This window comes from Oncorhynchus kisutch, unplaced genomic scaffold (genome assembly GCF_002021735.2).
Source record: "Oncorhynchus kisutch isolate 150728-3 unplaced genomic scaffold, Okis_V2 Okis03b-Okis08b_hom, whole genome shotgun sequence".
Lineage (NCBI taxonomy): Eukaryota > Metazoa > Chordata > Actinopteri > Salmoniformes > Salmonidae > Oncorhynchus > Oncorhynchus kisutch.
In genome coordinates this window covers 5,075,254-5,094,375 of record NW_022261980.1, presented here as the reverse complement: position 1 = coordinate 5,094,375, position 19,122 = coordinate 5,075,254, and the positions used below count along the sequence as shown (strand labels likewise).

The following is a 19,122-nucleotide window of genomic DNA, read 5'->3' as shown; positions in this document are numbered from 1 at the left end:
TTCTCAGGCTTAGTGTCCCAGCCCACAGCCCCTCACCTTCTCTGGCTTAGTGTCCCAGCCCACAGACCTTCACCTTCTCAGGCTTAGTGTCCCAGCCCACAGCCCCTCACCTTCTCAGGCTTAGTGTCCCAGCCCACAGCCCCTCACCTTCTCAGGCTTAGTGTCCCAGCCCACAGACCCTCACCTTCTCAGGCTTAGTGTCCCAGCCCACAGACCCTCACCTTCTCAGGCTTAGTGTCCCAGCCCACAGCCCCTCACCTTCTCAGGCTTAGTGTCCCAGCCCACAGCCCCTCACCTTCTCAGGCTTAGTGTCCCAGCCCACAGACCCTCACCTTCTCAGGCTTAGTGTCCCAGCCCACAGCCCCTCACCTTCTCAGGCTTAGTGTCCCAGCCCACAGCCCCTCACCTTCTCAAGCTTAGTGTCCCAGCCCACAGACCCTCACCTTCTCAGGCTTAGTGTCCCAGCCCACAGCCCCTCACCTTCTCTGGCTTAGTGTCCCAGCACACAGACCTTCACCTTCTCAGGCTTAGTGTCCCAGCCCACAGCCCTTCACCTTCTCAGGCTTAGTGTCCCAGCCCACAGCCCCTCACCTTCTCAGGCTTAGTGTCCCAGCCCACAGCCCCTCACCTTCTCAGGCGTAGTGTCCCAGCCCACAGCCCCTCACCTTCTCAGGCTTAGTGTCCCAGCCCACAGACCCTCACCTTCTCAGGCTTAGTGTCCCAGCCCACAGCCCTTCACCTTCTCAGGCTTAGTGTCCCAGCCGACAGACCCTCACCTTCTCAGGCTTAGTGTCCCAGCCCACAGACCCTCACCTTCTCAGGCTTAGTGTCCCAGCCCACAGCCCCTCACCTTCTCAGGCTTAGTGTCCCAGCACTCGATCATCAGGCCATGCAGACAGTGGAACTGGACTTCCTCTGGGTGTCCCAGGGTGGGACGGATCCCTTTAGACAGCTTCTTAGCTATCTGGAGCTGGTGCTGGCCCAACGCAGGCCTACAACCTGACAGCAACTCATACACAACCATCCCATACGAGAACATATCCACCTGAGAGTGTGTGAGAGAGAGAGAGAGAGAGAGAGAGAGAGAGAGAGAGAGAGAGAGAGAGAGAGAGAGAGAGAGAGAGAGAGAGAGAGATTGATTTAATATGTTATCCACAGTGTACATAACATTAAGAATACCTGCTCTTTGTGTATGTGTGCCATTCAGAGGGTGAATGAGCAAGACAAAACATCTACGTGCCTTTGGACAGGGTATGGTAGCAGGTGCCAGGGACACCAGTTTGTGTCAAGAACTGCAACACTGCTGGGTTTTTCACACTCAACAGTTTCCTTGGTGTATCAAGAATGAATTTATTGCCTTACCTCACCTCATTTGCACACACTGTATATAGACTTTTCTATTGTGTTGTTGACTGTATGTTTGTTTATCTCATGTGGAACTCTGTGTTGTTTGTGTCACACTGCTTTTCTTTATCTTGGCCAGGTCACAGTTGTAAATGAGAACTTGTTCTCAACTGGCCGACCTGGTTAAATAAAGGTGAAATAAAAAAAATGGTCCATTATCCAAAAGACATCCAACCAACGTGACACAACTGTGGGAAGCATTGGAGTCAACATGGGCCAGCATCTCTGTGGAATGCTTTCCACACCTTGTAGTCCATGCTCCGACGAATTGAGGCTGTCTGAGCACAAAAGGGGGTGCAACTCAATATTAGGAAGGTGTTCTGAATGGTTTGTACAGTCAGTGTATATATATCTATATTGATTTAATTGCTTTGGCAATGTACATTTCCATGCCAATAAACTTCTTCAATTGAATTGAAATGCATGCACATGCACACACACACACACACACACACACCACACCACACCACACCACACCACACCACACCACACCACACCACACCACACCAGTCATCCCATTGTAATAGTCAGACTAATGTTATCTATGAAGGCCATTCAGCTTGGTGATGGAACACAAAACAGCATATTTTCAGTCCAAAAAACAGTCCAAGTTGAATTCCTTTCTATGAATGGCCATGAGCTTGAGATGAACAGCCCACTGTGGCTTTCTTCCCAGGGTTTATTTAACACAGCGCAGACAGATGGGGCCAAAATGCACCGAGTGGTGAGTTTCCACGCTCTGTTAGTGTTACGGGAGCAGTCCTGGCTCCTCGCCACGATGACATCACTTGGCAACTATTCTGAGAATCCTCAACGTCCGTGGTCCTCGGGGTCAGAGAGGCTACAGGTAAGGCCGTGGTCCTCGGGGTCAGAGAGGCTACAGGTAAGGCCGTGGTCCTCGGGGTCAGAGAGGCTACAGGTAAGGCCGTGGTCCTCGGGGTCAGAGAGGCTACAGGTAAGGCCGTGGTCCTCGGGGTCAGAGAGGCTACAGGTAAGGCCGTGGTCCTCGGGGTCAGAGAGGCTACAGGTAAGGCCGTGGTCCTCGGGGTCAGCGAGGCTACAGGTAAGGCCGTGTTCCTCGGGGTCAGAGAGGCTACAGGTAAGGACGTGTTCCTCGGGGTCAGAGAGGCTACAGGTAAGGCCGTGGTCCTCGGGGTCAGAGAGGCTACAGGTAAGGCCGTGGTCCTCGGGGTCAGAGAGGCTACAGGTAAGGCCGTGTTCCTCGGGGTCAGAGAGGCTACAGGTAAGGGCGTGGTCCTCGGGGTCAGAGAGGCTACAGGGAAGGCCGTGGTATATTCTCTATGGTACATTTTTATAAGGCCTCGTCTGTCATCAATCTCTATCATTGGTATGAAAGGGGAAATCCAATGTCGCCAAAGAAAATATGGGTTGTTGAATATTATACTATTATATTACACACTATTTATGTATACCCTGTTTATAGATTAGTTAAGGACACAGAATGTCTGGTATTCCATCTCTCTGTCTTCCCATTTTACTCTCGCCATCTCTCTCTCTCTCGCTCTTTCTCCATCTCTCTCTCTCTCGCTCTTTATCCGTCTCTCTCTCTCTCGCTCTTTCTCCATCTCGGTCTTTCCATTTTAATCACACTCTCTTTCAATCATCTCTGTCCTTCCATTTTAATCACTATCTTTCTCCATCTCTCAGTCTTTCCATTATGGTCAATCTCTCCATCTCTTCTTGCAGCATTACAATAACTACATCCTGAAACCTCATTTGAAGTTAAATCAAAGAGGAATCCAAAAAGGATTCAAGTATGGCAGGAGGGACATGATTGGCTGAGAACAGCAGAACAGGGTCAGAGTATAGACGTGAGGGTTTAACAGCAGAACAGAGTCAGAGTATTGACGTGATGGTTTAAAGACACCTCTCACTTTCCTATGAGAGGATGCTCAATCGAGTTGGAGAGTTAAAGGAGATTTAACTCCCTAGAAAAACAGTCAAACCAGTGTGTGTGTGTGTGCGTCAAACCACTTAAAAGCCCTGCTAAGCCAGCCCAGACCCCCTAGAGAGAGTGGAGCCCAGAGATGGTAGACAGCCATGTTGGAAAGGCTCATTAAAATGAGGACATACAAGCCCATAGGATTAAAGTACACAGAGACAGAGTTGGTTGGTTGGCTTCATACCGTAGTTGGCTAATTCATGGTTGACTAATACATATCAGAGTGGGAGTCGATTGCCAGATGAGCAACCACAGAGGGAGAGTTAATTGGATAATTAATATCAGGACGAGAGATGATTGGCTAATGAGCAGAAAAAGCTGGAGCTAATTGCCCACCTAACCAACACAGAGGGCAAGTTGAGTAAATTCCAGTACACTATAGAATATATTCCACAAGAAACCTGGCATTTACAGGAACACTTCACCTCAGACGGGTAGGCTATGGGACATTACTGTAGGTCCAGTACAGTCATACAGGCATGAGGGAATGGATGCCTTAGTCATAGACGTGGTAAATGATACACTCTACATGCTGTATGGACACATAGTTTAAAAATATAGTACCCAGACATCCTGCACAGTAAAACACACACACACATCTCCTTACATTTCACTTACAGCAGCACACACACGTTACTAATCAGACACACGTTACTAATCAGACACACGTTACTAATCAGACACACGTTACTAATCAGACACACGTTACTAAATCAGACACACGTTACTAATCAGACACACGTTACTAGTCAGACACGTTACTAATCAGACACACGTTACTAATCAGACACGTTACTAAATCAGACACACGTTACTAATCAGACACACAATGATGTAAATATATCACTAGCCACTTTAAACAATGCTACCTTATATAATGTTACTTACCCTACATTATTCATCTCATATGCATACGTAGATACTGTACTCTATATCATCGACTGCATCCTTATGTAATACATGTATCACTAGCCACTTTAACTATGCCACTTGGTTTACATACTCATCTCATATGTATATAGTGTACTCGATATCATCTACTGTATCTTGCCTATGCTGCTCTGTACCATCACTCATTCATATATCTTTATGTACATATTCTTTATCCCCTTACACTGTGTATAAGACAGTAGTTTTTTTTGGAATTGTTAGTTAGATCACTTGTTCGTTATTACTGCATTGTCGGAACTAGAAGCACAAGCATTTCGCTACACTCGCATTAACATCTGCTAACCATGTGTATGTGACAAATAAATTTGATTTGATTTGATTTGATTTTGATTTGATTTGACACGTTACTAAATCAGACACACGTTACTAATCAGACACACGTTACTAATCAGACACACGTTACTAATCAGACACACGTTACTAAATCAGACACACGTTACTAAATCAGACACATGTTATTAATCAGACAATAAAGTGACATTTTTAAGCCTTTAGACAGTTGAGACATGGATTGTGTATGTGTGTTATTCAGAGGGTGAATGGACAATAACAAATATTTAAGTGCCTTTGAACAGGGTATGGTAGTAGGTGCCAGGGACACTGGTTTGTGTCAAGAACTGCAAGAACTGGGTTTTTCACGTTCAACAGTTTCCCGTGTTCATCAAGAATGGTCAACCACCCAAAAGACATCCAGAAAACTTGACAACTGTGGAAAGCATTGAAGTCAACATGGACCAGCATCCCTATGGAACGCTTCGACACCTTGTAAAGTCCATGCCCTGACAAATTGAGGATGTTCTGAGAGCAAAAAACTGATGGGGAGGTGCAACTCAATATTAGGAAGATGTTCTGAATGTTTTGTACACTCAGTGTATATAGATACTGCATGGAATTAAATAAATAATGTCAATATAAGTCAGTTACGTTACAGCAAATGATAGTCAGTACAGTTACCCTACATGACAGTCAGTACAGTTACCCTAAACGATACAGTCAGTACCATTACCCTAAACGATACAGTCAGTACCGTACCCTAAACGATACAGTCAGTACAGTTACCCTACATGACAGTCAGTACCGTACCCTAAACGATACAGTCAGTACCATTACCCTAAACGATACAGTCAGTACAGTTACCCTAAACGATACAGTCAGTACAGTTACCCTAAACGATACAGTCAGTACAGTTACCCTAAACGATACAGTCTGTACCGTACCCTAAACGATACAGTCAGTACAGTTACCCTAAACGATACAGTCAGTACAGTTACCCTAAACGATACAGTCTGTACCGTTACCCTAAACGATACAGTCAGTACAGTTACCCTAAACGATACAGTCAGTACCGTACCCTAAACGATACAGTCAGTACCGTTACCCTAAACGATACAGTCTGTACCGTACCCTAAACGATACAGTCAGTACAGTTACCCTAAACGATACAGTCAGTACAGTTACCCTAAACGATACAGTCTGTACCGTACCCTAAACGATACAGTCAGTACCGTTACCCTAAACGATACAGTCAGTACAGTTACCCTAAACGATACAGTCAGTACAGTTACCCTAAACGATACAGTCAGTACAGTTACCCTAAACGATACAGTCAGTACAGTTACCCTAAACGATACAGTCAGTACAGTTACCCTAAACGATACAGTCAGTACAGTTACCCTAAACGATACAGTCAGTACAGTTACCCTAAACGATACAGTCAGTACCGTACCCTAAACGATACAGTCAGTACAGTTACCCTACATGACAGTCAGTACCGTACCCTAAACGATACAGTCAGTACCATTACCCTAAACGATACAGTCAGTACAGTTACCCTAAACGATACAGTCAGTACAGTTACCCTAAACGATACAGTCAGTACCGTACCCTAAACGATACAGTCAGTACCATTACCCTAAACGATACAGTCAGTACAGTTACCCTAAACGATACAGTCAGTACCGTACCCTAAACGATACAGTCAGTACCATTACCCTAAACGATACAGTCAGTACAGTTACCCTAAACGATACAGTCAGTACAGTTACCCTAAACGATACAGTCAGTACCGTACCCTAAACGATACAGTCAGTACCATTACCCTAAACGATACAGTCAGTACAGTTACCCTAAACGATACAGTCAGTACCGTACCCTAAACGATACAGTCAGTACAGTTACCCTACATGACAGTCAGTACCGTACCCTAAACGATACAGTCAGTACCATTACCCTAAACGATACAGTCAGTACAGTTACCCTAAACGATACAGTCAGTACCATTACCCTAAACGATACAGTCAGTACCGTACCCTAAACGATACAGTCATTGAAAATTGTGAATAACTCACCACAGGTTAATGAGAAGGGTGTGCTTGAAAGGATGCACATAACTCTGCAATGTTGGGTTGTATTGGAGAGAGTCTCAGTCTTAAATAATTTTACACACAGTCTGTGCCTGTATTTAGTTTTCAGGCTAGTGAGGGCCGAGAATCCACTCTCACATAGGTACGTGGTTGCAAAGGGCATCATAGTCCTAACAGCGTGATTTGCCAAGGCAGAATACTCTGAGCGCAGCCCAATCCAGAAATCTGGCAGTAGCTTCTGATTAAATTAAATTTTCACAGAACCGCTTGTTGCAATTTGGATGAGGTTCTTGGTAAGTGGACTGGAGTCAGAGCATGAAAGGGATAACAAATCCAGTTGTTTGTGTCATCTGTTTCAGGAAAGAACTGGCGTAATTGCTCACCCAACTCACTCAGGTGCTTCGCTATATCACATTTGACATTGTCTGTAAGCTTGAGTTCATTTGCACACAAAAAAATCATACAATGATGGAAAGACCTGTGTGTTGTCCTTGTTAACGCAGACAGAGAAGAGCTCCAACTTCTTAATCAATTTTGTCCCACACATTGAATATAGTTGCGGAGAGTCCCTGTAATGCTAGATACAGATCATTCAGGCGAGAAAAAACATCACCCAGATAGGTCAGTCGTGTGAGAAACTCGTCATCATGCAAGCGGTCAGACAAGCAAAATTTATGGCCAGTAGAGAAAACTTTAAGCTTGTCTCTCAATTAAAAAAATGTGTCAATACTTTGCCCCTTGACAACCAGCACACTTCTGTATGTTGTAAAAGCGTTACATGGTCGCTGCCCATATCATTGCATAGTGCAGAAAATACATGAGAGTTCAGGGGCCTTGCTTTAACAAAGTTAACCATTTTCACTGTAGTGTCCAAAACGTCTTTCAAGCTGTCAGGCATACCCTTGGCAGAAAGAGCCTCTCGGTGGATGCTGCAGTGTAACCAAGTGGCGTCGGGAGCAACTGCTTGCACACGCGTTACCACTCCACTATGTCTCCCCGTCATGGCTTTTGCACCATCAGTACAGATACCAACACATCTTGACCACCAGAGTCCATTTGATGTCACAAAGCTGATGTCAAATATCATCCCCTGTTGTCCTGGTTTCTAGTGGTTCGCAGAAGAGGATGTCTTCCTTAATTGACCTCCCATAAACGTAACGGACATATACCAGGAGCTCTGCCAGGCCCACCACGTCTGTTGACTCATCCATCTTTTCTACAGAATTCACTGGCTCGTATGCAAAGCAGTAATTGTTTCAACAGATCTGCTGGCATGTCACTGATGCGTCGTGAAACAGTGTTGTTGGATGAAGACATTGTCTGTATAGTTTTTGGGCCTTTTCCCCCAGTATTGTCCCAGCCACATCTGTGGTAGCAGGAAGAATGAAGTCCTCCACAATAGTATGGAGCTTGCCTGTTCTTGCTACTCAGTAGCTCACGATATAAGACGCTTCTAGCCCCTGCTTTTTAATGGTATCTGTTGCTTTTATACATGTCTTACTACTCAAATTTTTTACTACTTAATACTCAAATTATTTATACATTTTCAAGCAAACGGAAATGAGTAGCAGCTACGTTTGGCTACATATGGACCGTTAGTGGAATTCCTGCCAGAGAGTAACGGTTAATGTGATTGGATGTTCATTATTTGACTAGGCTACCTGTATTTGAAAGTTGTGTTGTTATTTCGCTGAACACTAGATGGTTCAATTTGATTTTTCGGCGGTGAAACGAGGCTAGTCAGGTGAGAAAAAAACCTCACCCAAATGTATAGCCCCGTTGGAAAATATAAATGGACTGTAGTGTTCAGCGAAATAACAACACAACTTTCAAATTCAGGTAGCCTAGTCAAATAATGAACATCCAATCACATTAACCGTTACTCTCTGGCAGGAATTCCACTAACGGTCCATATGTAGCCAAACGTAGCTGCTGCTCATTTCATTTGCTTGAAAACGTATAAATGGTTCAAAAAAAGTTATATAATATATATATGTATTTATAAAAAAAAAAGTGAATCACATTTATATTTGGCGTACCCCCGACGTCATTGCGCGTACCCCAGTTTGGGAATACCTAAATGATTGTCACGACTTCTTCCGAAGTGGGTTCCTCTCCTTGTTCGGGCAGTGTTCGGCGGTCAACATCGCCGGTCTTCTAGCCATCATCGATCTATTTTTCATGTTCCATTTGTTTTGTCTGGTTGTCGCACTCACCTGGTTTCAATTCCCTAATTACATGTTGTATATGTTCCCTCTGTTTCCCCCATGTCCTTGTTGGGAATTGTTTATTGTAAGTATGTGTGCTGTATGTGACTGGTGCCATACGGGCTTTGTGCCCATGTGTTTTTGTATGCCGGTAGTTAAGTACATTAAACGTCTCCAGCTATTTACCAAGTTCTGCTCTCCTGCATTTGACTTCCATGCCATCAGTTACGCACCCCATGACAATGATATTCAGTACTGTTACCCTAAATGATACAGTCAGTAGCGTTACCCTAAATGATACAGTCAGTAATATTACCCTAAATGTTAGTCATGAACATTACCCTACATGATGCAGCCAGTAACATTACCCTAAATGTTAGGCATTAACATTACCCTAAATGGTAGTCATTAACATTACCCCAAATGCTAGTCATTAACATCACCCTAAATGATAGTCATTAACATTACCCTAAATGATAGCATTAACATTATCCTAAATGATAGTCATTAACATTACCCTAAATGATAGGCGTTAACATTACCCAAAATGCTAGTCATTAACATCACCCTAAATGATAGTCATTAACATTACCCTAACTGATAGCATTAACATTATCCTAAATGATAGTCATTAACATTACCCTAAATGATAGGCATTAACATTACCCTAAATGATAGTCATAAACATTACCCTACATGATGCAGTCAGTAACATTACCCTACGTGATGCAGTCAGTAACATTACCCTAAATGCTAGTCATTAACATCACCCTAAATGATAGTCATTAACATTACCCTAAATGATAGTCATTAACGTCACCCTAAATGATAGTCATTAACGTCACCCTAAATGATAGTCATTAACATGACCCTAAATGATACAGTCAGTAACATTACCCTAAATGATACAGTCATTAACATGACCCTAAATGATATTCATTAACATTACCCTAAATTATACAGTCAGTAACATTACCCTAAATGATACAGTCATTAACATGACCCTAAATGATAGTCATTAACATGACCCTAAATGATAGTCATTAACATTACCCTAAATGATACAGGTATTAACATGACCCTAAATGGTAGTCAGTAACATTACCCTAAATGGTAGTCAGTAACATTACCCTAAATGATACAGTCATTAACATGACCCTAAATGATACCGTCATTAACATGACCCTAAATGATACAGTCAGTAACATGACCCTAATACAGTCAATACAGTACCCCCTTTTTCTCCCCAATTTCGTGGTATCCAATTGTTAGTAGTTACAGTCTTGTCTCATCGCTACAACTCCCGTACGGGCTCGGGAGAGACGAAGGTCGAAAGCCATGCGTCCTCCGAAACACAACTCAACCAAGCTGCACTGCTTCTTAACACAGTGCGCATCCAACCTGGAAGCCAGCCACACCAATGTGTCGGAGGAAACACGCCTGGCCCACCACAGGAGTCGCTAGTGCGCGATAAGACAAGAATATCCCTACCGGCCAAACCCTCCCTAACCCGGACGACACTAGGCCAATTGTGTGTCGCCCCATGGACCTCCCGGTCGCGGCCGGCTGTGTCAGAGCCTGGGCTCGAACCCAGAGTCTCTGGTGGCACAGCTAGCACTGCGATGCAGTACCTTAGACTGCACCACCCGGGAGGCCCCACTGGCCCAACGCTCTTAGCTAGGTTACCTGCCACCATCATCTACCTTCTCATCATAAACGATGCCTGGGCGTATCTCGGGGGCCTGGTAGCCCGGCGTGCCCTCCACACCCAGTGCCCCCTCGTGGAAGGACTGGCGCGAGATGCCGTAGTCTGACAGCTTGATATTCACCGGGTCACACACCTAGGATGAGACCAAGAAGGATTATACAAACATACAACACTATCGTTACTACTGGGTGGGCCAAAACACTTCTGGTTTTCATCCTCTCCTTCTCATCAGGGACTGATTCAGACCTGGGACACCAGGTGAGTGCATTTAACTACCAGGTAAAAACACAACAAACTGAAGTGTTTAGGCTTTCCAGGAATTGAACGGCCCAGACATAGTGGCTAGGGGTCGATTTGTAATTCTGCCCCTCATACTAATCACCTACCTCCAGGGACCATACCAGGATGTTGTCTGACTTGAGGTCACAGAAGATGATGTTCTTCCTGTGCAGGTAGGCCAGGCCCGCTGCAATCTGATAGGCTGCCTTGAAGGTGAGCATGTGACCCAGGGGCATGTACCTGGAGCCTGATGGGGAGGGGGGGTGGAGTTAAAAGGGCAAGTTTTAAATGTTTTCATAACTTGTGTAGAGAAGATAACTTGTGTAGAGAGAGATTCTCTCTCGCCATCTCTCTCCCTGTCTGCCTGTCTGCCGTGTCAGTCTGTCTGTCTCTCTCCCTGTCTGCCTGTCTGGCGTGTCAGTCTGTCTCTCTCTCTCTCTCCCTGTCTGCCTGTCTGGCGTGTCAGTCTGTCTGTCTCTCTCTCTCCCTGTCTGCCTGTCTGGCGTGTCAGTCTGTCTCTCTCCCTTTCTACTTCTTCATACCTTTATGTCTGTCCTCCAGCACAATGTTGAGGCTGCCCAGGGGAGCCAGCTGCAGGGCGAAGCAGAGCGGGTGAATACTGATTCCCACCAGCAGCACGATGCACGGGTGCTGTAGGGAGTGGAGCATGCTGGTCTCCTGACGGAACTCTGAGAAGCTCCGGCACGCGTCCATGGACTGAAAATGCTTCATCATGGTGTCTGGTGGAGGGACGGGAGGGTTGTGAGGAGAGGGGGGTGGGGTCAGGAGAGAAGGAGGGGAGGGGGGGTGAGGAGAGGGGGGTGGGGTCAGGGGAGGAGAAGTGGAGTGAGGAGAGGGGAGGGGAGGGGGGTCAGGAGAGGAGGGGAGTCGGGTGAGGAGAGGGGGTGGGGTCAGGAGAGGAGAGGGAAGTGTGGTAAGGAGAGGGGGTGGGGTCGGGAGAGGAGAAGGGGGGGTCAGGAGAGGAGAAGGGGTGTGTGGGTCAGGAAGGGAGGAGAGGAAAGATAAGTCACACATCAAATCACATTTTATTTGCCATATGCACCAAAATCTTACCAGCCCTTAACCAAAAATACAGTTTTAAGAAAAATAAGACTTAAGAAAATATTTACTAAATAAACTAAAGAAAAAATTAAAGAGCAACAATAAAATAACAATAAGTAGGCTACATACAGGGGGTACTGGTATTGAGTCAATGTGTGGGGGTACAAGTTAGTTGAGGTCATTGAGGTAATATGTACATGTAGGTAGGGGTAAAGTGACTATGTATAGTTAATAAACGGTGAGTAACAGCAGCATTAAAAAAAGGGAGAGGGGGGGGGTCAATGCAAATAGTCTGGGTGGCCATTTGATAAGCTGTTCAACAGTCTTATGGCTTTGGGGTAGAAGATGTTAAGGAGCCTTTTGGTCCTAGACTTGGCGCTCCGGTACCGCTTGCCGTGTGGTAGCAGAGAGAACAGTCTATGACTTGGGTGTGGTAGCAGAGAGAACAGTCTATGACTTGGGTGTGGTAGCAGAGAGAACAGTCTATGACTTGGGTGTGGTAGCAGAGAGAACAGTCTATGACTTGGGTGTGGTAGCAGAGAGAACAGTCTATGACTTGGGTGTGGTAGCAGAAACGTAAATGCTGCTTAAAATCATAATTGACAGATGGATTTGTAAAAGTATTCATATAGTCCCTCTGTGTGGCTCTAGATATGGGCAGAGCTTACAAAACCCCATGAAAACCATGGTTCCAGTTACCGGGGGCAGATTATACACCCCTAGCCTTGTTAATGGGGCTGGCCAGAGAGAGGGGCTGTTGTGGCCTCTAACAGGGAACATCTGGGATTTGTACATCCCTTTTTGGACAAAAATCTATGAAATATAACCATTGATTCTTGAGGAATGTAACTTATACCATGAGTGGTTATATTTCTCCAGACCCATTCCTCAGCTGTTTACCAAATAATAGATAGATGTGTGTGTATGTGTTAATATGTGTGTATGTGTTCACGTGTGTTCACGTGTGTGTGTGTGTGTATATATATAACACACACGTGTCAACACACACACGTCAAAATACATATATACATATATATATATATATATACACATATATACACACATATATATACACATATATATACACATATATATACACATATATACATACATATATATACACATATATATATACACATATATATACACATATATACATACATATATATACACATATATACACACATATATATACACATATATATACACATATATATACACATATATACATATATATATACACATATATATATACACATATATATACACATATATACATATATATATACACATATATATACACATATATATACACATATATATACACATATATATACACATATATATACACATATATATACACATATATATACACATATATACATACATATATATACACATATATATATACACATATATATACACATATATACATATATATATACACATATATACATATATATATACACATATATACACATATATATACACATATATACATATATATATACACATATATATACATATATATACACATATATACATACATATATATACATACATATATATACACATATATATACACATATATACACATATATATACACATATATACACATATATACATATATATATACACATATATATACATATATACACATATACACACACATATACATACATACATATATATATACATACATATACATACATACATATATATACATATATACATATACACACAACCTCCACACCAGGGGTTGGAAACTAGATTCAGCAACGGGACGATTTTTGTCAGAGCGAATGGTCGGGAGGACGGAAAATAATCATAAGAATTTGAACACTGCTAACTGACCACAACTAAGCCCAAATATATATATATATATTTTTTATATGTCTCTTTTTAATTTGTGGGAATACTTGTGAACAGATTGCCTAAATATATATATATATATATTTTGTTGTTGAATTCCTGGTGATTTTACAGATTTAAATCAGTTTGCTGGCCGGTTTTGGCCAGTTTTGGCCTGTTGACCCCTGCTCTACACCGGCCTACATACAGCATAGCAGACCCCTGGTTCACACCCAGCTCGGGGCAGACAGGAAAGGAAGATATACTGTTACATATACAGTGTGATGTCTGTATGGCTTTTGACCACTTGCTGCAAAGCAAATTACTCTTTGGAGGCTAATAAACTCCCTTTACCACTACAGTGCAGAATGTCCGACCTGGTCTAGAGTCACTAGACTGGAACAATAGAGTTTGACCCTTTGGTCCAATCAGATCAGCAGGGTTATTTCAGATCACCTTGGGGATTGACCTCAGAAAGTGGGGATGGACAGAGAGAGAGAGAGGGATAAAAGAGAGAGAGGGAGAAGGAGCAAAGAGAGAGCGGGAGAGAGAGAGAGAGAGAAAAGAGAGAAAAGAGAGAGCGGGAGAGAGAGAGAGAGAGAGAAAAGAGAGAGAGAGCGAGGGAGGGCTAGAGAAAAAAAAGAAGAGAAATGGGAAAGACAGAGAGACAAAAGAGAGGGAGAGGGCTGGAAGCGAGAGAGATGGTGGTAGGAGAGAGAGAGAGGACTGGGGAGATGGATGGTCTATTTTCCCAGTGTGGTAGCAGGGTAATGCTGACTTTACTCCTGCAGTATATCACTGTTCTGTCACATCAGACAGAGGTTAAAGGATAACGTTTGCCCAACGTCCTCTCCATCAGACAGAGGTTAAAGGATAACGTTTGCCCAACGTCCTCTCCATCAGACAGAGGTTAAAGGATAACGTTTGCCCAACGTCCTCTCCATCAGACAGAGGTTAAAGGATAACGTTTGCCCAACGTCCTCTCCATCAGAGGACGGTGAAAGGATAACGTTTGCCCAACGTCCTCTCCATCAGAGGAAGGTGAAAGGATAACGTTTGCCCAACGTCCTCTCCATCAGAGGACGGTGAAAGGATAACGTTTGCCCAACGTCCTCTCCATCAGACAGAGGTTAAAGGATAACGTTTGCCCAACGTCCTCTCCATCAGAGGAAGGTGAAAGGATAACGTTTGCCCAACGTCCTCTCCATCAGACAGAGGTTAAAGGATAACGTTTGCCCAACGTCCTCTCCATCAGAGGAAGGTGAAAGGATAACGTTTGCCCAACGTCCTCTCCATCAGACAGAGGTTAAAGGATAACGTTTGCCCAACGTCCTCTCCATCAGAGGAAGGTGAAAGGATAACGTTTGGCCAACGTCCTCTCCATCAGAGGAAGGTGAAAGGATAACGTTTGCCCAACGTCCTCTCCATCAGAGGACAGTGAAAGGATAACGTTTGCCCAACGTCCTCTCCATCAGAGGAAGGTGAAAGGATAACGTTTGCCCAACGTCCTCTCCATCAGAGGAAGGTGAAAGGATAACGTTTGCCCAACGTCCTCTCCATCAGAGGAAGGTGAAAGGATAACGTTTGCCCAACGTCCTCTCCATCAGAGGAAGGTGAAAGGATAACGTTTGCCCAACGTCCTCTCCATCAGAGGAAGGTGAAAGGATAACGTTTGCCCAACGTCCTCTCCATCAGAGGAAGGTGAAAGGATAACGTTTGCCCAACGTCCTCTCCATCAGACAGAGGTTAAAGGATAACGTTTGCCCAACGTCCTCTCCATCAGAGGAAGGTGAAAGGATAACGTTTGCCCAACGTCCTCTCCATCAGAGGAAGGTGAAAGGATAACGTTTGCCCAACGTCCTCTCCATCAGAGGAAGGTGAAAGGATAACGTTTGCCCAACGTCCTCTCCAACAGACAGAGGTTAAAGGATAACGTTTGCCCAACGTCCTCTCCATCAGAGGAAGGTGAAAGGATAACGTTTGGATAATGTTGTTTGGAATTACATGTAGATAATGGTCTCTGGAAACTAGATATTAGTTATTAGTTTTACTAGTGTGTACTCTACTCCCCGGTCACGTTTGTGCTAAACTGCACAAATCTCCCCTCTGTAACGCCTGTATGAACACAGGATATACCCACACACACCTCAATAGGCTATAGGCTATAGGCTATTTCAACATGGTTGTGTGTATGGGTGGAGGTTCAGCATTGTCATTTTAGAAAATGTCCTTAATATGTCTGCCTTAAGTGTGGAATGATAAGTGTTTCACAATATAAACAATATAAACAAAATAAATGCATTCTGATACATCATTACATTCTTATGGTGCAGCCTTCCTATTTTTCAACCACAGCTGGTCTGTCTTTTGTTGTCAAATTGGAAGGCTGCACCCTGGTTGGTAAAGGCTGCCATTTCCTGGTTGGTAAAAACCTACATTGGTCGCTTAATTTCAGTTTATGTACCATCTAAACCGCTGCGAAATGTCTTTTCAATAACAATACATAGTATTTTCAGCTGTTTGAAGCTTGTGGACAAAACTGAAAGTAAGAGACTCAAAAGCAAGTCTCCACTGAGGTTGCGAGGGAGGGGGGAGAGTTGTTTGAATTCAGGCTTCGTTGTTGCAATTCGCCTTGCTTCCTTAAGGGGGCTTCATTTTAGATGATGCCCCTTTAATCTCATATCTTATGATCTCTTCTTACCAAGGGAATGGCTGTATTATCTGCTGGCACTTTGTGGCTTAGATCTAAGCTGCTTGGTAACACATTGTGACAAATCCAATTATAAGAAGCATTATTGAGGATCCAGATAGCATCACCATCTATCACCCTGCTGATTGAACCTCTCGTCTGGCCTTTAGGAGGCCTTTATGAGTGAACCTCTCGTCTGGCCTTTATGAGTGAACCCCTCGTCTGGCCTTTAGGAGGCCTTTATGAGTGAACCTCTCGTCTGGCCTTTATGAGTGAACCCCTCGTCTGGCCTTTAGGAGGCCTTTATGAGTGAACCCCTCGTCTAGCCTTTAGGAGGCCTTTATGAGTGAACCCCTCGTCTAGCCTTTAGGAGGCCTTTATGAGTGAACCCCTCGTCTAGCCTTTAGGAGGCCTTTATGAGTGAACCCCTCATCTGGCCTTTAGGAGGCCTTTATGAGTGAACCCCTCGTCTGGCCTTTAGGAGGCCTTTAAGAGTGAACCCCTCGTCTAGCCTTTATGAGTGAACCCCTCGTCTAGCCTTTATGAGTGAACCCCTCGTCTAGCCTTGATGAGTGAACCCCTCGTCTAGCCTTGATGAGTGAACCCCTCGTCTAGCCTTTATGAGTGAACCCTTGCCACAAAGCCCATTTTAACATTGGCAGCACCCTTATGGGTTTCACCATTTTAAAGTAGTCATTGCAGAATTCTATCCTGGTCTGCAGGAGGGATCAGCCAATTAATTATAGGCTACTCCTGACCTGAGCAAACAGTCCAGCACTGTAGGTGACAACCCTGGCTTTATACCTGCTCAGACTATACACAGTCCAGCACAGTAGGTGACAACCCTGGCTTTATACCTGCTCAGACTATACACAGTTCAGCACTGTAGGTGACAACCCTGGCTTTATACCTGCTCAGACTATACACAGTCCAGCACTGTAGGTGACAACCCTGCCTTTATACCTGCTAGGACTATACACAGTCCAGCACATGTAGGTGACAACCCTGGCTTTTTCTACCTGCTCAGACTATACACAGTCCCGCAACATGTAGTTGACAACCCTGGCTTTTAATTACCTGCTCAAGACTATACACAGTTCCAAGCACTGTAGGTGACAACCCGGCTTTATACCTGCTCAGACTATACACAGTTCCAGCACTGTAGGTGACAACCCGTGGCTTTATACCTGCTCAGGACTATACACAGTCCAGCCACTGTAGCGTGACAACCCTGGCTTTATACCTGCTCAGAATATACACAGTCAGCACTGTAGGTGACAACCCTGGCTTTATACCTGCTCAGACTATACACAGTCCAGCCAGTAGGTGACAACCCTGGCTTTATACCGCTCAGACTATACACAGTTCAGCACTGTAGGTGACAACCCTGGCTTTATACCCTGCTCAGGACTATACACAGTCCAGCACTGTAGGTGACACCCCTGGCTTTATACCTGTCTCAGACTCTACACAGTCCAGCACTGTAGGTGACTAACCCTTGGCTTATACCTGGCTCAGACTATACACAGTCCAGCACTGTAGGTGAACAACCCTGGCTTTATACCTGCTCTCGGACTATACACAGTCCAGCACTGTAGGTGCACAACCTCTGGCTGTTGATTGAATTTGACCGCTTGACTGATACAACCAGAACGTAATTCAATAGGGAAATAAAAGTGATTATTGAGCATCTCCTGTCCCTGGGACATTAAACCATTTGGCCTCAATCACATCGATTGTATCACACACACACACACACACACACACACACACACACACACACACACACACACACACACACACACACACACACACACACACACACACACACGCAGGATGTTGTGAGTAACAGTTAGGAGTCCCTGGTGATGCCACCCTATCACAGATCTCCATTGGCTATGAACTCAACACAATTCCCCCTAAACATGGAGACAGACGAGAGCTGGAGCTGTAACCAGCTGGGAGGACGATACAATACATTGGGTTACTGTTATTTGGCAACAAGTGATAAGCAAAATGATTTTCCTAACAGAAGAAGTGTAAGCGTTCTCAGTGTTGCTAGACGTGGTTGATCAATTGCTGTTTTCCTAACAGAAGAAGTGTAAGCGTTCTCAGTGTTGCCAGACATGGCTGATCAATTGCTGTTTTCCTAACAGAAGAAGTGTAAGCGTTCTCAGTGTTGCCAGACGTGGTTGATCAATTGCTGTTTTCCTAACAGAAGAAGTGTAAGCGTTCTCAGTGTTGCCAGACGTGGTTGATCAATTGCTGTTTTCCTAACAGAAGAAGTGTAAGCGTTCTCAGTGTTGCCAGACATGGTTGATCAATTGCTGTTTTCCTAACAGAAGAAGTGTAAGCGTTCTCAGTGTTGCCAGACATGGTTGATCAATTGCTGTTTTCCTAACAGAAGAAGTGTAAGCGTCCTCAGTGTTGCCAGACATGGTTGATCAATTGCTGTTTTCCTAACAGAAGAAGTGTAAGCGTTCTCAGTGTTGCCAGACATGGTTGATCAATTGCTGTTTTCCTAACAGAAGAAGTGTAAGCGTCCTCAGTGTTGCCAGACATGGTTGATCAATTGCTGTTTTCCTAACAGAAGAAGTGTAAGCGTCCTCAGTGTTGCCAGACGTGGTTGATCAATTGCTGTTTT

At 44.2% G+C, this 19,122-nt stretch overlaps 1 protein-coding gene across 4 annotated transcripts in view; it reads right to left on the bottom strand.

Annotated features, from left to right (window-relative positions):
- Window positions 1-19,122, bottom strand: part of lrrk1 (leucine-rich repeat kinase 1) — a 123,834-nt gene that overhangs the window by 21,706 nt on the left and 83,006 nt on the right. For all 4 annotated transcript variants that reach the window (XM_031812290.1, XM_031812293.1, XM_031812292.1 and 1 more), the window contains 4 exons: window positions 11,418-11,615; window positions 10,983-11,122; window positions 10,592-10,729; window positions 851-1,045 (listed from right to left, as the gene is read on the bottom strand). In XM_031812290.1, the coding sequence (XP_031668150.1) occupies window positions 851-1,045; window positions 10,592-10,729; window positions 10,983-11,122; window positions 11,418-11,615 (671 nt within the window). The remainder of the gene's footprint in view (window positions 1-850; window positions 1,046-10,591; window positions 10,730-10,982; window positions 11,123-11,417; window positions 11,616-19,122) is intronic.